Below are 22,898 nucleotides of genomic sequence, written 5' to 3' on the forward strand. Positions count from 1 at the left end.
AAAAGATGCAAATCCCATAAGTTAGGGGCTCTGCAGTGTTGTTCCTCCAGCAGGAGTAACAGTCCTGTTAGCTTCTTGTTGCCCTGTTACCAGCTGTTAGATGGTCCAGGTGGTGATGCTCTCATTCTGTCATTCCTCCTCATTTCTGTTGTGATAATTCTGTAATTATACTTGGTTCTTTTGAGGTATAGAGTAAGTGCTTGATTCTTTAAGTTTTCAAAATAATGGGTCAATTCCTTAGCATCTTCCAGAGGTGTTTTGTTTTTGAACCATTTTGAATTCATAGATTTAAATACTGCATGTGCGATTTTATAACCCATTATGATTGTTTTCTTATTAATGCTTGAATTGCCCCAGTATTTGTTCAGTGGGAATTTATTTTGGCTGTCATGACATTAGTTGGCTTTCTGCTATGATGGAGCTGGGTTTTGTTTATAGTGTGAGACAGGGTTCTAATTTTCCTTGCCCTTTCCAGTGTGAATAGCTCTTGTCCCAGTGTTGTTTACGAACAGTCTCTTCTTTTCTTTACTCGTCTTCAGTGCATGTTTGCATGTGGAGGTGCAGTATCATGTATATTTCTTTATTTGATATTGCTAAAGCATAAAATAACCTCTTCCGTGTACTGGGTGATAGAGGGTGAATTTTGAAAGTTAGGGAGAAGAAAGAGTCAGAAAGTATAACAGGCTGTATATTCACATAGGAAAGAGCATGTTCAAAAGGTTTTAACTGAAGGTCATTTGATGAAGGGTTTTTTTAAACGGGGTAGTGTTAAATAAGCAGGGAGAGTCGATGAGGTGTCCAGAATGTAGCAGCCGGTCTCACACGGGAGCAGTGATGTCCCAGGATCCAGCCGGAGCTGCTGTGGAGAGAGTGGGTGGTACTGGAGCGGTGCAAGTGGGAGGGAGCGGCCGTCTCCTCCGCCTTGGGACATTCTGTTGAGACCTCCATGGGCCAGTCCTATGGAAGAAGGGCCAGAGCTGGGAGCTGGCAGGGAGGGAGCTGCTGCGGCGGCCTGGGGTGGGGAGGCGCGTGGAGGCTGCTCAGGCGCAGTGTTGGCACTCGCATTCCTGATTTTGAAAGGCTGCAGCCAGGTGAAGAAAAGTGAAAGTGTCAGTCACTCAGTCATGCCTGACTCTTTGCCACCCCATGGACTGTAGCCCACCAGGCTTCTCCGTGCGTGGGATTCTCCAGGCAAGAGTACCGACCCAGGGATCAAGCCCTGGTTTCCTGCACTGCAGGCAGATTTTTACCATCTGAGCCATGACTACCTGCAAAATACCTGTTTCCTGAAAAGTTTCCTGTGTAATTCTGTCGGTTAGTAAACATGTACCTGCTCCCAAGGATCTGATTGTCTTCCTCAACTAGTGGTCGCTGGCGAAGCCTCTCAGGTGCTGTGCAGTGGGATGCAGAAAGCCACCTCATCCTTGCGGTGCTCCTGTCACTTTCTAAGTACCTCTACTGTCTGCGAGCATTACTGCTCCCCCCTTTGAAAAGAGGCCATTTGGGCCACTCACTCCCTTTAATTCATTGTTTTTGGTGACCATTGGTGTCATTTTGGTAGTGTTTCATATTTTACAAATTTCTTCCCTTTTGTGTACCTCTTTATAAGGATCCTGCTTTATGATAACAGTGGAGAAGTACATTTAATTTTTGTGTGGTCTGTGTGTAGTAGGTAGGAGTTGGACTCTGGCGCTAGACTGTCTCAACTCATCTGGTTTCTGACTTGGTGGCAGGGTGATCTTGGGCCAGTTATTTAACATCTTGAATCCTTGTTTTCACGTGTAAAAAGTGGAGAATGACGTGTCTGCTTGACGGGGTTGTGTTCTAGTTACGGAGATGTGTGAGGGGTCGGGCCGCTCGCCACTCAGAAGTCAGTAAACAAACCAGGCTTGTGGAAGGGCAAGTTTGCTTTACTTCAGGTGCCGGCAGCTGGGGTGGGGAGGGTGGCAGACATCTGTCCAAAGGCCGACTCCTGCCCCCGCCCAAGAAGCAGCGAAGGAAAGCGTTTATAGACAGAGTGGTGATGAGGGGGTTGCGTGCAGAAACAGCACAGTCATCTCTAACGGTCATCTTCAGTTGGTCATCAGTGGTCTGAGTAGCATCATCTTGGTTGTTTTAGGTACACTTAATCTTCAGTTCTGGGGTGTCAGTTCAATTCAGTCGCTCAGTCATGTCTGGCTTTTTGGGACCCCATGAACCGCAGCACGCCAGGCCTCCCTATCCATCACAAACTCCCGGAGTCCACCCAAACTCCATGTGCATTGAGTTGGTGATGCCATCCAACCATCTTATCCTCTGTTGTCCCCTTTTCCTCCTGCCCTCAATCTTTCATTCCCATTTCTTTGCAATCAGTTCTCAGAATTCTGGCAGCTCAAGTCCTGGGTACAGTCTGGTCGTTGTGTAGTTAACTTCTCCACCTGGGCTTTTAGTATCTATAAGACAGCTTACAAGATATGGCTCAGAATGTTATCTATAACCCTTGAGAAAGATTCCCCGGTGGCTCAGACTGTAAAGACTATGCCTGCAGTGCAGGAGACCTGGGTTCAATCCCTGGATTCAATCCCTGGATTGGGAAGATCACCTGGAGAAGGAATTGGCAACCCACTCCAGTATTCTCGCCTGGAAAATCCCATGGATGGAGGAGCCTGGCAGGCTACAGTCCATGTGGTCACAGAGAGACGTGACTGAGTGGTCTCACTTCACTTCGGAAGGAACTAAAGGTCCTGACTCTGCTCAGCGACTGCATTGTTGTTAGTCTCCTTTGACCGTTTTCCTTTGTTTCAGCGTTTCTCGCTTCTCTGGTTAAACTTACTCTTGACTAAAGTTTTGCACAGGCAAGAGGCGGGCAGAGGGCATGGTGGGGGGCGAGGGCCATACGGTCCTGCTCCGTTTCAGCGTGTCAGCACAAGAGCGAGTGTGTGTGCAGCGCCTAGAGTGACTCGCCAGCAGTGTATGGAGTGGGCGTCAGTGATCGCTCGAGCTGCAGCTGATGTGTGTTGCTCTGTGCGGTTGGTCTCTCCTCTTGCTTGCTTATTTAACGCTGTTTCTTACTACCTTTGTTAGTCAAGGAAACAACTGTTCATCTCTGTGCACTGTGTTCATTTACAGCTGATACAATTTTCATTTATCTTTTAAAAAATGCTCTTGTTTAGGAAAAATACTCATCAGAGTCACTGATTGCTTATTTCCATCTATGTGTCAGCAAAAGGCACCAACACTTTCTAGATTTTTGCTTATGTGATTACCAGCACCTGTTCATACTATGGTTTTTAAGAGTTCTTCCTAGTTAGTATCCCCTGGGCAAATGATATTACCTTCTGTTTTCAGTTATTTAGAGTGATGCTCCAGAGGGGTGCTTGTCCTCAAAGAGGTGCTTATATTTTTTGGGTCATCTAGAATCAAATTCTCAAGAGCAGTTATTGTAAATATTGTGACTAGCAAGCGTTTATTTCCTCACCATTGGAGAATGAATGTAAAACAATGAAGATACAGAAATTGTATCTGAAAGATGATTAAATGATTTGAGGATTGAAAATGTTGAAAGAAGTTATACATTGTTCTCTGATAACTGTTGTATTTATGCAGGTCCATGAAAGATTTTTTCCATGAGCTAAGTTCTTGTCCTGGATTTGTCTCTGCTGTGTGACCTTGGGCAAATCATTTAATCTGTTGTCCCTATTTTCTTTATCTATAAAATGATGGTATAGGATCTATGTAAGGTAAACTTAAAGTAATAAAAGAGATACTCAGTGCATGAATGAGATAATTTGTTTCTAGTTCTAAGAGATAGTACATTGAATTTCTCTTGTAACTTCAAATGTACCTTCCAGGATATTCTGTCATTCTGCAGAGTAGCGCACTGGAAGTAAACGTGGGTTTTGAGTAAAATAGTGCTCGAAGCCTATGGAATCTATAGAAGTGTGTACCCAGAAGCCTTATGGAAAATAACAGTTGTAATAACATTGGTGCAGTTGAGTCTCCATTGGCGTTTGTACCTTGAATTGTAGTCTAATTGTTTTCTTCTTCTAGATGTTAGTCCTTAGACATTTGCTTTAAAAAGACATAACTTAATAAGAATAAATACAAAAGTAAGGAAAAAAAGGACATAATTTAGTGGTAGCTATCTTCCATCAGTTTAAAAATAAAAAAAAGGAAGCAATGGGAAATGTCTCCAGGTTTCTCATCTGCTAAGGGTTTCTATTTTAATTATGAGAAAATCTGCTTTTGATCACTTCAGAACATAAGCATGCTGACTAGAAATTGCAGACAACTGACATGACTTCATTGTTATACAAAAATAATTCCTTTAGTTATTATGCTATACTTGAATGTTCTCATAAGCACTGATTTTTCATTTTTTAAGTTTTTACTGTTGATGAGTGTTAAATGGTCTCCCAGTGGTTTTGGTTTTAATTTTCCTAGTTAATGATATTGGGGCATGTGTCTTTTCCTGTTTCATTATAGGTTTTGAAAGGTAAGAGAAAGCATAGATATTACGTATGGTTTCTTTTTGCTCATTGATGAACAAGTCCAAAGAAATGAAGATCTCATATTGAGGTGAAAAACTAAGAGTAGAAGTCTGGTGAGAGCCACTAGTTGCAGCAAAGACTCCTACACTTAAAGGATTAGATGTTCCCTGTGTATTTGAAAATATTTTCATTATTAATAGAGATAAAGGAAAAGATAGCAAACTTAACGTGAAAGTACCAAACCCTAAAGTCCTGGGTAGATTTCCCCAGTGGTCTGCAAACTTTCCAGTGTTTAGTGGGAATAAAGCATTGTCATGTCTTTTTTTCCCCCACAGTGAACTTGATGATGACTTACTTGGAGAAGATTTGCTATCTGGCAAAAAGGTAACAATACAGTTCTTCCTGACATTAAATGATACTTAATTGCATTTAAAATAAGGAGTACGTCTTATGCATGGGATGTGTTACTGGAAAGTTGGGTATAGATTAAAATATTGTGAATTGATTACTTTTTATATGCACAAAGAGTTGACTGTATATCCGTAAATTATCTGATAACTTGTAATTCAGGCAGTGAATCCTTTGAAGCAAATGTTTTAGTTTCTGGCATGTCAAGGCATTTGAGTGTATGAAAGTTGTAACAAAACTACCACTTGCCTTAAAGGAACTTAACATTTGGTGGTTAATATTTTGAATGCTGAATCTGAAATTTACTTTTTGGGATTCAGAGATAAGGATAAAATTATTCTCATATATGAACTTCTTTGATCAAGTAAAAACTTGGAAGCTGTTATCGCCAATGTGTGTATTTATGTATCGTGTTTATATGTATAACTTAACTCTACCAATATATTTTGAACATTATGAAACATACATTAAAAATAGAAATAAAAAGCCAGATATTAACGTGAAATACTAATTTTTTTTAACTTACTAACAATTTAAAGACACTTGTTATTCTCACTAAGTATCAAGCTAGCCTTGTATGCTTAGTTTTTTTAAAGTCTTCAGACTGTGATGGCTCCTTACTGTCAGCAGTTACACTCAAGCTCATTGTTCTCTTAGGTGATTGGGTCAGATCAGTTGTCTGATTCTCAGATCTGATGAGGTTTTCCTTTTCATCTCATTTATAATTCGGTTGATGAAGGTCCAGTCCTGGCAGGAGTGCCAGTCCCGCCCCTTTCCTGTCTCTTACTCCGCTGCGTCTGCATCTTTTCTGACACATGAGTTGCTGTAGCTGCTCTCCTTTCCAGTCCTGCCCCCGAGGCCTGCACGCGTCCTGGCTTTGGCTTCCCCCAGCCTTTCCTTTGTCATCCCCTGTAACTCTAAAGAAGAATTCGTTCTGTTACCTGTAAACCTGTGTGGTCAGAATGACTGCAAGGGAAGAACCCGTGAGCGTGCCCCTCAGCCTGCCCGTTTGTGAGCTTGGGCTGGCCTCGGGGTGCCCGTGCGTGGTGTGATTGGGGCGGGGCAGGCCCGGGGCTCGTGCTCCTACGGGGTGGGCACAGAAGGAGCGGGGACGGTTGTCTGCCTCTGGCTTAGTTTGCACTGCCTTGACGCGCACTCCCTGTATTTGGGAGCTCACTTCCCTGAGGTAAACACGTGTTTTCCTTTGTAAGTATTTAAAATGCTTTCGTGAGGGATACCAGTTAGATGCTAAAATGTTTAAATGTAGTAAAATAATTTTACATGCGGTTGGATTTCTACTCTTGGGCAAGCCTGATGTACTTTGCCCTGTGTTTCTGTCAGGGAGCCCACCTGGCCCTAATGATTTCACAAGTGTTCACGGCCGGTCTCTCACTCTCCTTGCCCTGCCTTCCTGCCGACCACCCTGAGCAGAGTCCAGCCTAGCTGTTCCCTCCTGCCTGAGGAGACGCCACTGCAGCTCATCGGCACAGAGTAGTTAGGAATCAGCTGTGGCCTCAGGGCGGAGTGTGGCCCTCCACTCCAGCTTTCCAAGTGACGTTGGTGTTTTGGTCATTTTCTGCCTCCTGTGTCCATTGCTCATCAAGTTCAGAGTCGACATAGAGAGTTGAATCCTCAGAGCTCAGACAGTGAGACGTGATGACCACCAGGGCCTACTGCAGCACACACTCTTTTTTGTTTGGTGTGTGATTTAATGGGTTTTTGACCAATATTTAGAAGTTTACCTAAAAACCTGAAGGGAACAGCCTATTACTGAATGAAATTTGGCTTTATTGAATTGTTATTTTTTAAAGATATCTTGTGCTTTTATTTAGTGATTCTGGGCAGCTAAATTTGAGTTCTCCCATAGCAGGCCTGGCCTTCCCAGGTGGTGCTAGTGGTAGAGAACCCACCTGCTAATGCAGGAGACATGAGAGACTCAAGTTCGATTCTTGGGTCGGGAAGATCCCCTGGAGGAGGGCATGGCAACCCACTCCAGTATTCTTACCTGGAGAGTCCCATGGACAGAGGAGCCCGACAGGCTACAGTCTGTGGGGTTGCAAAGAGTTAGACACGACTGAAGCGACTTAGCACGCACACATGCATAGCAGGCCTGGCTCATCCCTGTTAATGGATGACAGGTTCTGTGGGCAACTAATAAAAACTACAAATAAGATGGATATTTTTTGGGTTATATCAAAACTACCTTAATGAAGGGTAAATAGAGATATGTTTGAGAAGCCTAGGTTTATAATCTATAAAATGGCAGGAAAAGATTTCTGGTTTCTTTCTTTCATCCTTAGGTAGAAAATCAAGTCTTTTTTTCCCCCCTTGGGTGCATGTTGTGGAGGAATAGTAATTTATATATACCACAGAAATAATTTTAATAAGGTAGGAAAGTGTGAAGTTCCCCATCTTAAATCTAAGATACTGGTATGTGTTAGCTTAACAAAACCTGTAACTTTAGAAATTTGGCCAGTTGGTACACTCAGTAGACTGCCTCTGCTTATTCATAATATGAGTAGACAAACCTGTCAGGAACAGGAGAGAGAATCCAAATTGTACTTATTTTCATGTATCCATCTACTGGACAAACCAGAGTTTTATTTTAGTCTCTTATCATTTCAGTTGGGCAATCTAGTTATCTAAAATCTGTTTTTTTCTAAAATTCCACTATTTTTTCTTTTGTTTATGTTAAATTTAATCAAATCTTAAGGATACCATTTTTTTGGTATGATAAGAAAAAATTGTTTGTATCATACTACCAAAGGACTTGTCGTTTTTTTCCTCCTTTGTTAGAGTCATAATATGATTCTTATGCTTGCTCCTTCTGTATTTACTTGTCTGAGCATCTGAAAGTTAGTCTGGGGGAGTTAGCTAGTATGCCATGTGTAGAACCTTGACTGTCCCTGGTTATATCAAACTGAGAAAACTTTGTGAATGGCAAATGTTTTAATAACAAGGTTAGAAATAATCCAGTCAATGTAATTTTGCAGTTTTGTAACAAGTTTTCTTACAGAAGTGACACGCATTAATTAGATTTCTTGCTTTAATTAGAATCAATCGGATTTGTCAGATGAAGAGCTAAATGATGATCTCCTACAGAGCGATAATGAAGACGAAGAAAATTTCTGGTACTGAATATTATCTCATTAAAATGTTCTTTGTTTAAATTTCTAGTAACTGATTTATAGTTATAGTGGGATATAAATGATATTGTACTGTATCTTTACCATATGATTATATTCTAATATAATTATATTAATAAAGTATGTTACTATATTAATATAACTGATGTGGAAGCCGTATGTCTTTTACTACAAATAGATCAACTGTCTAAAATCATTGCTGGTCCTGCATTTAATAACCTGTGAACTCTGTTGAGTGCCGGTTATAGAAGTTCCAGATAGGTTTGTACTGCTCTTTTAGAGAATTCCTTTATTTGGATGGGGCAGTGGCCTCTGACTCAGTAATGTTGGTTGCAGTTTGATGTTGCTGCTTTTGTTTTCATTTTAGACATTTTTTACTTGTGCATATCAATTAGCTAAATTGTCATTTTGGAAATTCGTTTGGACTGCACTTTAGACTGTAGTTGACTATCTGAATATAATTGATGTAGTCAGTTTGGGCTGCCATAACACGATATCATAAACTGGTGGCCTGTGAGCAGCAGATACTTATTTCTTACAGTTCTGAGGGCTGGGAAGTCCAGGGTCAGTGCCGGCCTGGTTGGGGGCCATTGAGGCCCCCGGCCCTCTCACTGTGCTCATGTGGCTGGTGGGTGTGTGGGAGCCCTCTGCGGTCCCTTTTATAGGGCACTGATCCCATTCATGAGCTTCCACCCTTGTTCAGCATCTCCCAACGGCTGCACCTCCAGACACCATCACGCTGGGTGTTAGGACTCAACACATGAATTTTGCGGGGGATACAAATATTCAGTGCATGGCAGTAGAGAATATCTTTCTCTTGACTAAGAGCTTATAATAGTAAGTTCTGTTATAAAAAGAGGAAGAGGTATTTACTATACTCTTGTTAAGTGAAATATTTTCAATTTTATGAGGAAACATTTATTGTGAAAATAAAGACACTTCTTGTGTACAAATGTAATTAACAAATACATGCAATTTATTATTGAGCTGTAGACATGTAATAGATGTTTTTTAATATAAAGTAATTTTTATGGGTAACAGTAAGTTTTAAATTATTTATTCTACCAGTTATTTGTTTCCCAGTTTCATTCTTTGATATCATTATTAGATTTTGATCTTTTGAATTGCGTTGCCCTTGGAGTTTTTAGCCATGTAGTATCTTCACGTGTATGTGGAATGTTCAGTTTTTTTGTTAGGATTGTATGCTTAATGGGTGCAAACTTAGATTTAGCCCTAAAACCTTGCCTTTTAAATGTTGTTATTATGCATCTTAATTGTTTGACATTTGGCCGTTGTGATTTAACAGGTGGAATATGATTTTTTTTTCAGTTTTAAAATTGCCTTTGTTTATTTCAGATTAGCTATTTTTAAAAAAATTTGAGGCTAGTGTGAACTTGATTTAAACATTGAAATGTATTTACATGCTAACTTTTAATGTTTTATTTTTTTAAAATACAAGTTTATAGTGTGCATCATAGATACAGAAAAGCTCTTAAAATTCCATTGGTGTGGGGAGGATATATGTAGACTTATGGCTGATTCATGTTGTATGGCAGAAACCAACACAACATTGTAAAGCAGTTATCCTCCCAATTAAAAAAAAGTTCAATCTATGATTTCCTATTTATAGAGTAATACTCCTGGTTTTACTTGGATGTCTTAGAAAATGGACACCACCCTTATTCTGAAAGATAGAATGAAGAGTGGTCTGTTTCAATCCTGGACTTCTCCCAGGCAGACCTGTCTCTCACAGTTGGTCTGATTCTCCTGCTCAGGTCACTGGAGTGACGATAGTTCGGGCGCTCAGGGTGGCAGGAGTCTGGTGCTGGCTGAGTGTGTAGCACGTGCGTTTCACTTGTAGTCTCTCTTGTAGTCTGTGTGCATTATCAGTCACTGGTCTCTGATAACAGTTAACTTAATGTGATGATTTAGTTTTGAGCTCCACTCCAGTTGCATACTTTTCTTTGTATTTTTGTCCTCTGTAGTACTCAGGATGTCACGATCAGTCTGACCGCCACGTCAGACATGGTCACATCATTTGAGATGTCTGACACTAACGACCAGTCTGCAGAACAGGAATCCGAGTATGAGCAAGGAGAGGACGAACTCGTTTATCACAAATCGGATGGGTCTGAACTGTATGCTCATGAGTACCCAGAAGAAGGGCAGTATGAAGGCCATGACGCTGAGCTCACAGAAGACCACATTGAGTACGTGGAGGAGCCCGAGGAGGAGCAGCTGTACAATGACGAGGTCCTAGACATCGAGATCAATGAGCCTTTAGATGAATTCACAGTGAGTCTTTCTCCTTTGTATGGCTGAAGATAACATGGCTGCCTGGGCATAGGTTTCTAGACTGATTTGAAATCTATTTCCCTCCCCTGGGAGGGAGGGAAATTAGACCTTATTATCACTGTCTGCCAGTTTCTTTATCTGAGCTATGACAAAGTTTGTGTTGACAGCTTGTTTGGCCGGAGCTAATGCTCCTTTGTCATTCTGGAAGGCTGCACAGAATTGTGACCTTGAGGATTGCACCCTAAGGAAGAAAACAGCTTTGTGTGGTGGAGATACACTGTCAATTGTTAGAAGTACTTAATGCAGCGCTTTTATCCAGGCTTTAGACAAGATCTGATAAAGTCCTTCTAAGGTGAAAAGATTATTGACCTGCTAAAGACATCTTTAAGGTGCTAATATTCCAGAGTGATTGATGTCCTGCTCATTCATCCTTTTTTGTAACTGAGAACTGTCTAAACATGAATAAAGAGATTGGAGGTTAGTTTAGGAAATGTCACACACAATTTGTTATCTGTAATCAGGAAGCAGAGATTGTGCTGATTTTTATTTCAGAAAGGTTTTGGTGGGTAGGTTTTTTTTTTTTTAAGGTTGAACAGTCAAAAAAGAAAAAGGTAGAAAAAGGTAGTGAAAGATCATCTGTCTTAATGATTCATTATTGGAAGAGATTTGTTTATGAAACAAGCACTTAGTGAAATTTCTGTTGGAAGGGCGAGATCTCCATAGATGCAGTGGAATCTTAGGGTTTTCAGCATGTTGGGCTCCTGTGGTACCATGTTGGGGGCTGCTGGGAAGGGGTGGAGGTCAGCAGATTTAGGGCAAGAATTCTGCTTTTATGTTTTCATTCAGAGTAAATGATTTTTCATTTGAGAAAAAAATGTGTGTGTGTGTGTAGTTTTGAAAGAGATTGTTTACATGGAGCCTTAGAATATTTAGTCCCAGACACAGTTGTGTTTCCATATCTCAATAGTTATTTTTAAGGTTTGATTCTTTTTGAATGGTTTTTCTTTAGTAGACCTAATCACTAAAAGATGTGTGTAGTTTTGGTAAACAGAATCGTATAAAAGGCATCGTGACTCCTTGTTCTTTCGATAACTCTGTAATGGTTTGTTTTGGTAATAAATCCTACAGTAGTGTGGACTGGTGATCTCTGGTTTACAGTGTGTTCATATACTGTGTTAAAGTGAGACACCGTAGTTTAAAATGCTCCTTAAAAATTAGGCCAAAATCTTTTAAAGTTGTGCCCAAGTATCTGCTGGTTAGTGTTGTGTTATTTCTACTACTCATCCCTAAAATGAGGTGCTTGGTCAGTCGTATCCCTTGTAAGTTCAGCATTTCAACAGATCTTTACCAGTGTGGAAGCAGTGTGGCCACGAGAATTGTTGAAACATGAAGCATGGCCCCTGCCTGCTGAGAGCTTAAAATTTAGCAGAACAGTCACCGTCTGGGAAGTGCTTGGTAGCACCTATACATAGTCACAGAAGAGGCCCTTCTCTCTGGTGTTCTTGCAGAGTTTGTTGTACAGAGGATTTCTAGCAAGTGAGGAATTTCTCTCTCTCGTTTTCCAAACATGGGGTTACATTAGGCTCCTCATTGTATAAAATCCAGCTTAAACCATCTGACATCTTGTGTGTAAGATTCAGGTATTGAAAAAAAAAATATGCAAATTCAATACAGTCACAGTACTTTTCTACATTAAAATTAATTTTTTCAGAATTTAAAAAAATCTTGAAGTTTACTTAAGAATTCTGAATGCGTCTAAATATTTTTATAGAGAATTATAAAGTTTAAAGGTGAGGTAAAGGTCAGTATCTTTCTGGAGCAGTGTCAGCCACCCTCAGGATATCCAGGTTTATCATCATGCTCTTTCTTTTCTTCCCTGTTTAAGATTACTGGTTTCTTCTTTATAGTTATCACAGTGGTAGACACGGGCACTGCCACTTCTTTGCATGGGGAGAGGAAAACGCACTTAAGCTGTGAAATACTTCTCCAGCTCTGCAGTGAGGGCCTCTTCCTGTTTTCTTAGGCTGTCACTGGTGCACAGATTAATTAATTATTCATTATTAGACTAATGAACATATGAGTCGATTGTGTCCCTGTATGTCCCAGAGGTGTTTTAGTTTATTAAATGGTTTATTTAACTGTGGTTTGTGTCCTGGTTAGGCCATGTTGACTCATACACTGGAGCTGGAGTTGAACTCTCTACTGATCCTGAGTGTGTTCTATCTGTTTGAGCTCACGCAGGCCAGACGGAGGGATTCTGTAACTGGGAGTAGAATTATAATATTGCAGAATGTTACAACCAGAAGGGACACTTACCTAAAAAGTTGATAGTAAACTGTAGTGTTCTTTCCTGTCATACTCAGAAGCAGTTTTTTTGACTTTTGCTGTCCTAATCCTGAGAGTGAATTGAGATTTGATATAAAAAATTGTATTCTTGTATTAGGAAGGGATGTAAATTCTTTATTATTCCACAGGATATTTGGACTTTGTTAGGTGATTTGTACTTCTAAGCATAACTGGATTTACCTAGTGCCTTTAAAGTTAACATAGATTGAGATTTTGTAAAGCAGTGTTCTGTAAAAACAACTTGAGATTGGTAATTTGTGTAATAGCAGATTTTTGTTTCCTGGTGAAAATTGCGTGGTGTGGACTCTTCTCCCTTGTATGTTTACTGAAAATTTCGCTTGCCTCTTATGGCCTTCTTTGAACTCTGACAGTCCTGCTCTCAGTGAATCTTGGGTAGTGATGGTTGCTACTTTGGGTGGAATGGCAGCAGTTTCCTTGGGGAAGTAAATGCAGTATGTAGGGGCGGTCTTGAGAGACAGTTGAGGGGCCTCAGGAGGTCCATGCCTTATGTGCTGTTGCTGTGCTTTGTGTCGAGACTGGGCCCCAAGTGGTGAGCTGTGCAGGCCCCACCGTTTGTCTGCTCTCCCCGCTGCCTTGCAGCTGCCGATGGCTCACTTCAGCTGGTGGCCAGGGACACTGGGAAGTTCAACTCCCCTGGAGGGGAGCGGTTGCACGTGCCTGTCGGAGCCCTTCTTTGCTTGCAGTTGTTTCTAGCCAGTTTGCCTGTTTCCTTCCCTGTGCTTTTAAGAGCTGTCTGCCTGCTACCATGCTCCTTACATTCCATGCGAACCTGAGGTCATCCTTCTAATTCAAAGGAGCGGCTGGTGGAGAAACTAACATGCAGTTTTAATACAGCTCCTGTGTTGAATTGAATTGCCCATACTTATGTTGGCTTCTGCTGCTATGAAAATAGTTCAAGTTGGGCATGATTCCAGCCCCAGTACTGCTGCTGAGCTGCTCTGTGCAAGCGCATGCACGCTTTGTTTTTTAAGATTCCATCTCCTCGGTGTTGATTTTGAGAAGAGCTGTGTGTTGGGGTCCTTGGAGGTTGAGGCAGAGTCCGTGTCACTGCCTGTATCGACCAGGTGGGCACGCTGCGCTTTGCTCTCGTTAACGCTCGGGGAGGTCCCGTTCTAGTTCTGTGCTTCGTGCTTTTCTGCTCGGTCTGGTAATCGTCATAGTAAAGTGTGCTCACGTGGCTCAGCATGAGTCATGAAGAGGAAAAGTGCTTACGAGCCCCAAAGCAATACGAGAAAAACTTATTTTCTGTTTAATGGCTGTTAGGATGAAGAGTACTTGCAGGCTTGTGGGCAACAAGGGATGAAAGAGCAGGAAGACTGTGTTGCTGAAGAGGAATTAGATGAGATTACTGATTCCCAGGTTGATCCTGAAACTGAAGAGGTATTTGTTCATCTTTTTAAAAAGAGTCCAAAAGTTTGCTGGGTTTTTTTTTTTTCTTCCATATTTAAAAAGAGCATCTTTTTAATGTTGGTGAAAAGTTAATACAGCTCCTCTTTGAAGTATGAGTGTAGCTAAAAAAGCAGAAACCAAAGTCCCTGAGCTTGCAAGAATCTTTGGACAGTGACTTCTGGTGAGCTGTGGTCTCCAGATAGATGTCTGCCCTTTGAGTGTTAGAATGTCTTAGCTGTTCTATGGGGTGTAGGTAGGAATCTTTTGAAATGCGTAGTATATGTTAGTGCCTTGAAAGAAGTACTGGGATTATCTTAAGTTAATTAGCATCAGTTAAATTTGACCATTATTCAGAAAATATTGCAGACTTCCCTGGATTTAGGTGCTGTGTTAGGTATTGAAGAAGCGGATGATTGAGAAGCTTGGTTCTGGTGCTCACGGAACTTGCAGTCTAAAATAGGGGAGAGAAGACGAGCACCCATTCCAGTGAGGGAAAGGCAGAAGACCTGCCGGGAGGGAGGCTCGGGCCTGCTCAGGAGCACGCGCTGGGGCCTCTCTGTTTGGGTGTGTGTCTTGAGGGTGGGTTGGGGTGTTGAGGCTTTATGGAAGAGGTAACCTGTCAGGCACGTCTGGAGAACTGCGTGTTGTCGGGACAGATTGGGGTGTGCTGTGAGGTGGAGGCCATTGAGTTCTGTTTCCAACCTTAGAACTTGTCCCATGGGCCAAGCATGCAAGCTATAAAGCCATCCTGTAGTCTTAGAACTTGTTGGTTTAAGATTTTGTTTTCTTTTTAATGTGTTTTCTCAGTTATTTTTCTTAATACCTCCCCCCTCTTTTCCCTAAGAGGTCATGAAGAATGATGCTTCACGGGCTCAGGTCATTTATACTAGGTCTTACAGCAGTGCTCTATGAACTCAGTGTACAAAGCACCACCCTTTCTTTTCCCTGATACATGGGCTGACAGAGCGTGTGGACGTGTACAGACACTTTCTGGGACACAGCCTTGTTCTTCTCCAATAAGCTAAATTTGATTTTTGTGCTTTCTCTTTTGCTCTTTGAAATACTTGAAACTTAAGAGAAAAGATAGAAAAGTAGTAGAAAGATCGCTTTGCTCAGATTCTTCAATTTTAGACAGATACATGTAATCAAAGGAACCGAGACAAAGCTAAAGGAAATGTTAAGAAGTGGTTCTCCTACTGAACTGCTCTGTTCTGAGTAATGAGCCCCCGCCCAGAGATCCAGGGAGACGGATTTATGCGTGTCGTGCTTAGCACCATATCCTGTGTACTCTTTGCCCAGTGCAAGGCCAGTATGAGCCTCGATTAGGTCAGACTTGTGGAAGGCTGATTTTGGCAAAAGATGTCTGAGAGCAAGCTAAAAAGTCGTTAAAGGATGGTGTGTGTGTGGGGGTGCTGACGGAGGTGGCTGTGGGGGTCATTCTGAGGGTGAGTAGTTGAGAGGGAAACAGGGATCCAGCGCCCATTAGTTAGTTCATGTCCTCTTCATTAATTTGTAATACTTTGTAGTTGGAAAATTAATTCCATTGATTTTTTTTTTTCCTGTAACTTACTCTTTCAGTATTCTAGGCAGTACTTCTCCTTACTGTGACAACATACTGTCTTTGTAGTATATTTTAGAGTGAGAAAAGGTTTTGTAGGTATTAATCTTTAGATTATCTCTGGAAATATAAACTATTATTATTGTAAAGCAGTTAATAAGAATTCTAATCGGTGTTACACTTTAGCTTGAATGCCTTCTGGAACTGATAGAGGGTATGACTTATAGATTTAGATATTTCAAACTTTTGTTCTTGAGCTGTAGTCATTAAAACATTGAAGCAAAAGTGGGCTATTATTTAAAAATGGTAATCGCTCCTTCCATTTTCAGTATCTTCTGAACAGAGAGATTTAGGGAGAGAGAGAGGTGTCTTTGGAGGAACATTAATGATCAATCCCAGCCCTTAAAGTAAATGAACTCGTGACATGTATGAATTAATAAGATAATAGCTCAGATATATTAATACTTAGGAACGCTTAATCACTGGGACAGAAGTTAGACCCCTTCCTTGAACCTTAATGCCAGTATTGATCTGAGATTAATTAATGCCAGATTTTATATGTACTCAAAGAAAATGTTTTAATAATAGTGTGCTAGCTTTAGGCTCACCTACGAAACAGAAAACTCACCAAATAGTACAAGTTCATTTCTCACTAACGTAAAAACATTCCCAAAAGCGTTTCAGATCTGGTGTTGGCCTCACTAGGCAGCCAGGTGCCCAGGCTTCTTTCAGACTTCCCCGCAGTTCCAGGGCTCTGTGCTTGCCATGGTCCATGTCCAGGCAGTGATCGCAGCAAGGCTGAACAGGCCCGTGCCCACCGCTGGAGGAGACATCCCAGAGTTCTCAACAGCACTGGATAAACGTCTCGTTAATTATGCATTAGTCACATGGCTGTGCCTCCCAGCCAAGGAGGCTGGCTAATACAGCGTTTTAGTAGGTGACAGCACAGCACGTTCAGCTAAAGCGGGGAGTGTCATGATCAAGGACGTCACAGGGAACGGGGAACAGGTGCCCGCCAAGTTGTTTTGGTTTTACTCTACTGTTCTTGGTATCACACCTTTTTAAGCCATAAAGGAAAAGAATGATTTGATCATACACAAATACCCCAAAACAGTATAAACAAGTTCAGAGAAATGACAGTATGGGGAAAGAATATACATATAAGACTAGAAATTAATGTATTTAGTAAAGTTAACATATTCAGTGCGTTCTGTATATTTGTAAAAAGAAGGGCAAAAAATGTGAGAAGGTAGTACAAAAATAAGACAGATGATTACTAAGTGTATAAAATATATTTAATAAAATTGAGGCAGTTGTGAATTCTAACCTGTCTTAATATTGGCAAAAATAAATATACTGGTCAGGTGTTGTTTATTCTGTTGGAGGATTATCTTGGAGATGGGAGATAGTCTTCCACGACTCTGTCATGTCTGTGCAGGTTTGGGGAGCAGAGCACTGACCGCCCTTTGTTCCTGTCTTTTCAAGGAAAGACGTGTCTGTCTCTGGAGCAAGGGGCGGGCCTGCTTTCTGTTCATGATGACAGTGCCCTGAACTCAGGTCCCCCCACAACACAGCTCCCTCTGTGCAGGGTCAGCTGCCCTCTTTGTCTGGTAGCCCGCCGGGAATTGGGGCTCACGGAGCTGGCCCCCACACGGCACTGCTGCTGTTAAAAGTAGTAAATTGTCCTCATCTGTGACTAGGAGTGTCGTGCCTTCTCACAGCCTCCATGAAACAGTGGCAGACCTACCTTAGCAGCCTGCAAGAAGGGTGAAATTTCAGACCCTTCCCTGTTTGTGACAGTGTCAGAAGCCTGAAAGTGCCTTGGCTCAGTAATCCCAGGTTAATGAAGTTACCCAAGAGCCCCTAAGATGTGCTCAGGGACACCCGTGCCAGCTGTTTGTCTGCAGCCTTGAAAACAAGTGGGCCCAGCGTGGATTTTTCTGCAGGGTTAGATGAATGATGGCCAGGGGGCTACACGTTCCTAAAGGATGCCCTTGCCCTCTTGGACATGGAAAGAGACTTGTGATGTGTGACACGAAAAGAGCAAGCTAGTGGGGTTCCTCTGCTAGGTCCTCCATGCTGTGCATGTATAAACGTCTGTGTGTGTGTGTGTGTGTGTGTGTGTGTGTGTCTCAACACGTGTCTGGGAGGATCAAGACAAATGGTGACAGTGGTCACCTCTGGATGGTGGGATTATTATATATTTTGTACATCAAATACTGTAAAATACTTTGCTGTGAATAAGATAACTTTTGTGAACAGGGAAATACTGAGCGGTTAAAATTTGACCCTTGGTAATTTGGAAGGCAAAGAACTGGGATGCATTTGTTTAATTCCTGTGATTTCTAGTTGATATTAACCCTAACTTGAAACATATTAATGGTGGTTTTCTGTATGTACATTTTTATAGAGAAGAGAGTAAACTCTCAGCCATATTACATAGTTTATCTTTTTTATACTGTCTCTTAAGAGGTATATTGTTGGGTTTGTCTTCCAAGATGTATGTCCCATAGTTTTAAACAAAATATTTCAAAGTATTTTTTTAAAAGTTACACATTTTTCTTACGCTCTGTCCTTGATTGCTGGTTTGTTTACCTTGTTTGTGTTGCTTGGTTTTGTATTGATGGAAACTTCTTCGTATTGCTCTTTGCTCTCAGGTTTTAGTAGTCCTTCTTGGAGGCAGGTAATATGCTGGACTTTGTCCTGGCAACAGGTGTTTTGGTGGTGTTTTCTTCCTCATACTGGGATCACTGAATGTCCGTTAGAGCATCATTGTTGAGAACTTGTATGCGTGGTACTTTTGTAGGTGCTGGGAGTGAGTGTTATACATTATTTCGGTACCTTTTGGTAGGCTTTGCTTTTGGAGGGCTGTCCTCCCATCTTTTTTAGACATATAAATAAATTACATAGTCCTCATGGGAGAACAGCAGTTTTATTTTCCCACATACACCTGTGTTCTGGTGTCTTTCTAGTCTTTTGACTCATGTTCTGGGGATTAGCTGCAGGGTGTTGTGGAACCAAACCGTTGCACTCACCTTGTGTTGTAGTGTGCATGCTCTGGGTTGCTTAAAATGGACTGGAAAGCATATTGCAGTTTTTCAGATAACTTCTTTCTCAGAGTTATGTTTAAGTACACACTAGATTCTGAATTATGGAACTAAAAAGAAATTTCTGTTGAAAAGTCTATTTTCAGTGACTCCATTTATTTAACTAATGTTCCTTCTTGGTTAATACAAAAAGAATCACTGTACTTGGAACAAGTTAGAAAGATCTAGTTATGAAAACTAACTCTTGAGCCTTTCTAATTATACAGTCTTGTCAGTGCCAGCGATGCTTCTGTCTTCAAACGTGGTTACAAAGGTTTGCTATTTGATAGTTTTGGCTTGTATAGAGGAACAGGTGAGAAGTTTAAATAACATCTTTGTACCATTTAAATTTGAAATACTTTAGAAATTGTGGTAACATTTACATGCAGTGGTATTTACATCTGAGGTATACAGTTCAGTGTATACTTGAAGATCAAACAAGATCTTCACGACCCAGATAACCATGATGGTGTGATCACCAGCCTAGAGCCAGACATCCTGGAATGTGAAGTCAAGTGGGCCTTAGAAAGCATCACTACGAACAAAGCTAGTGGAGGTGATGGAATTCCAGTTGAGCTATTTCAAATCCTAAAAGATGATGCTGTGAAAGTGCTGCACTCAATATGCCAGCAAATTTGGGAAACTCAGCAGTGGCCACAGGACTGGAAAAGGTCTGTTTTCATTCCAATCCCAAAGAAAGGCAATGCCAAAGAATGCTCAAACTACCGCACGATTGCACTCATCTCACACACTATTAAAGTAATGCTCAAAATTCTCCAAGCCAGGCTTCAACAGTACGTCAACTGAGAGCTTCCAGATGTTCAAGCTGGATTTAGAAAAGGCAGAGGAACCAGAAATCAAATTGCGAACACCTGTTGGATCATCGAAAAAGCAAGAGTTCCCGAAAAATATCTACTTCTGCTTTATTGACTATGCGAAAGCCTTTGACTGTTGTGGACCACAACAAACTGTGGAAAATTCTTTAAGAAGTGGAGATAGCAGACCACCTCACCTGCCTCTTGAGAAATTTGTCTGCAGGCCAGGAAGCAACAGTTAGAACCGGACACGGAAGAACAGACTGGTTCCAGATAGGGAAAGGAGTACATCAAGGCTGTATATTGTCACCCTGCTTGTTTAACTTATATGCAGAGAACATCATGAGAAACGCTGGGCTGGATGAAGCACAAGCTGGAATCAAGATTGCCGGGAGAAATATCAATACCCTCAAATATGCAGATGACACCACCCTTATGGCAGAAAGTGAAGAACTAAAGAGCCTCTTGATGAGAGTGAAACAGTTGGCTTAAAACTCAACATTCAGAAAACTAAGATCATGACATCTGGTCCCATCATGTCATGGCAAATAGATGGGGAAACAGTGGAAACAGTGTCAGACTTTATTTTTTTGGGCTCCAAAATCACTGAAGATGGTGACTGCAGCCATGAAATTAAAAGACACTTGCTCCTTGCAAGAAAAATTATGACCAACCTAGACAGCATATTCAAAAGCAGAGACATTACTTTGCCAACAAAGGTCTGTCTAGTCAAAGCAATGGTTTTTCCAGTAATCATGTATGGATGTGAGAGTTGGACTGTGAAGAAAGCTGAGCACCGAAGAATTGATGCTTTTGAACTGTGGTGCTGGAGAAGACTTGCGAGTCCCTTGTACAGCAGGGATATCCAACCAGTCCATCCTAAAGGAAATCAGTCCTTGGTGTTCATTGGAAGGACTGATGCTGAAGCTGAAACTCCAATACTTTGGCCAGCTGATGCAAAGAACTGACTGGGAAAGATTGAAGGTGGGAGGAGAAGGGGGCGACAGAGGATGAGATGGTTGGATGGCATCACTGACTCAATGGACATGAGTTTGAGTGAACTCCAGGAGTTGCTGATAGACAGGGAAGCCTAGCGTGCTGCAGTTCATGGGGTCGCAAAGAGTCGGACATGACTGAGTGACTGAACTGACTGATACAGTTCAGTAATTTGATAGATGTGTACAGCCAAGCTACCCTCATTATCCCTGAAGGTCCCTACCTTGTTCCTTTCCAGTCAGCCCTGACTCCTCTCAGAGGTGAGCCATGCCTGTGGTTCTGTGTATTTAGTCTTTGCTAGTCTAGAACTAGCGTTGGCGACTCAGTAGGTGTGACTGTGAGCAGACATCAGGAGACAGTGGAGGACAGAGGAGCCTGGCGTAGCGCAGTCCACGGGGTCGCCAAGAGCCAGACAGAGCTTAGCAACTGAACAGACCAGTGATGGTGTGCTGGTGTCTAGCTTCTTTTGGCCACCATAATGTTTTTGAGGTTCATCCAAATAGTCATTTATGCCCACAGTCAGCAGTTCATTCCATTTGATGGACATACCTTGTTTGTTTTCTCTTGATAATAGGTAATATTTGGGTTGTTTTCAGTTTTTCTGTTATCATGGATAATTAAAAGAGCTTATTGTACTTATGTTTTTGTGGATATATCTTTTTTCCCTGTAGCATTAGGTAGAAGTGGTACTACTGAAACAGGGTCGAAGTATGTTTGATGGTGTAAGAAACCGCCAAATGGCTTTCTTGTGTTTGTACTGTTTATACTCCCACCAGTCATGAATGAGAGTCTCAGTTTTCCCACTTGTCTGTCTCGTGTTTGTATCATTTTTTTGTCTAAAGGCTTTCCTTCCCCGTTGAGCCCTTAGTGCTGTGTGAGGCTCAGGCGCCGGTGGCGTCCGAGCCTCTTTCTGGAGCCCGCTCTGCCCCGTCGCCAGCGCTGCGCTGTCTTGGCCGCTGTGGCGTGAGATCAGGCAGTGCAATCCGCCAGTTGTGGCGCCTTTTCAGGGTTGTTCTGGCAGTCTGAGTCCTTTGAATTCTGTATATAAATTCTGCAATTGACTTGTCAGCATCTATTAAAAATCTGGTTGGCATTGTTTTTGAACACTGAATTGTATTTTCAGTCCAGTTGGGGGAAAACTAGCATCTTAATAATCACATTGCCTGCTAATAACCACAGGCTTCCCTTGTGGCTCAGCTGGTAAAGGATCCGCCTGCAATGAGGGAGACGTGGGTTCGATTCCTGGGTTGGGAAGATCCCCTGGAGAAGGGAAAGGCTGCCCACTCCAGTATTCTGGCCTGGAGGATTCCATGGACCGTGTAGGCTATGGGGTCACAGAGAGGCCCGACTGAGCGACTTTCCCTTTCAGTCACTTACTGATTCTTGGCATTGGGCAGGCCACTTAATACTCCATTGCCTTAGTTCCCTTTTCTGGAAAAGTTATAACCACTTAATACAGTTCAGGGATCTGATACATGTGCACATCCAACTTACCCTCATTATCCCCAGAGATCCCCCCTTGTTTTCTTTCTAGTCAGTCCTGACTTCTCTCGAGCAGTGTCCTTAGTTCTGTTTAAATTAGTCTTTCCTAGTCTAGAATAGGAAAGTTAATAACCACAGTTTAATGGTTCTCACTTGTGTTTTTATTTCATTCTTTTTGCCTTGTTGACCTCCAGTATTCTGTAGAAAAGAAACATTGAAGGCATTTATTTTTGCTTCATTCTTCATGTTAGGGGTGAAATATTCAGTATTTTATCAAGTAAGTAATATAAGCTACCTGGAGGTTTTTCAGTCAGATTGAAGCAGTTCTTTTCTGTGTCTAGTTTGCTGAGTTTTGGTTTTTTTTTTAATCAGAAATGAGTGTTGAATTTTGTCAGTGCTTTTTCGGTTCCTATGAGATAATCTTGTATCATCCCTCGTTTTTTTAACGTGCATTAAATGGACTTTAAAAACTATTGCCTATATTGCGGACTTAACTTCTGTTTTGCAGATTTTCCCGTTAATGTCCTCTTTCTATTCTGGGGCCCAATCCAGGGCACCACATTGCTGTCCTGTCTCCTCTGGTCTGCGGTAGTTTGTAGGTCTTTCCTTGAGTTCCACAACCATGACAGTCTAAAGAAGTGTCCTGCCCAGGTGTCCCGTGGAATGTCTTCTAACCCATCCTTGTCTGGTGCTTTTCTCATGGTTAGACTGGGGCGATGGGATTTTTGGAAAGAATACCATGGAGGTGAGGCGTCCTCAGCCCATCCTGCAGCTGTGTGCAGGACTCCCCGGCAGTGTCCGCCTTGGTCAAGTGCCGAGGTGGCCTTGGCCAGTAAAGATCGTCATTCCGTGAAGTTCTGTCTTTCACATTCTGTTCTCTGTTCTTT

The 22,898-nt window shown here is 41.8% G+C and overlaps 1 protein-coding gene across 15 annotated transcripts in view; it reads left to right on the forward strand.

The window, feature by feature from the left end:
• Nucleotides 1-22,898, forward strand: part of RBM33 (RNA binding motif protein 33) — a 110,642-nt gene that overhangs the window by 14,141 nt on the left and 73,603 nt on the right. For 13 of the 15 annotated variants that reach the window (XM_070788472.1, XM_070788477.1, XM_070788470.1 and 10 more), the window contains 4 exons: nucleotides 4,805-4,853; nucleotides 7,932-8,008; nucleotides 10,009-10,318; nucleotides 13,949-14,065. In XM_070788472.1, coding sequence (XP_070644573.1) covers nucleotides 4,805-4,853; nucleotides 7,932-8,008; nucleotides 10,009-10,318; nucleotides 13,949-14,065 — 553 coding nt within the window. The remainder of the gene's footprint in view (nucleotides 1-4,804; nucleotides 4,854-7,931; nucleotides 8,009-10,008; nucleotides 10,319-13,948; nucleotides 14,066-22,898) is intronic. The other 2 variants (XM_070788479.1, XM_019959371.2) reach the window with 1 other exon arrangement.

The sequence above is a fragment of the Bos indicus genome, chromosome 4 (genome assembly GCF_029378745.1).
Source record: "Bos indicus isolate NIAB-ARS_2022 breed Sahiwal x Tharparkar chromosome 4, NIAB-ARS_B.indTharparkar_mat_pri_1.0, whole genome shotgun sequence".
Lineage (NCBI taxonomy): Eukaryota > Metazoa > Chordata > Mammalia > Artiodactyla > Bovidae > Bos > Bos indicus.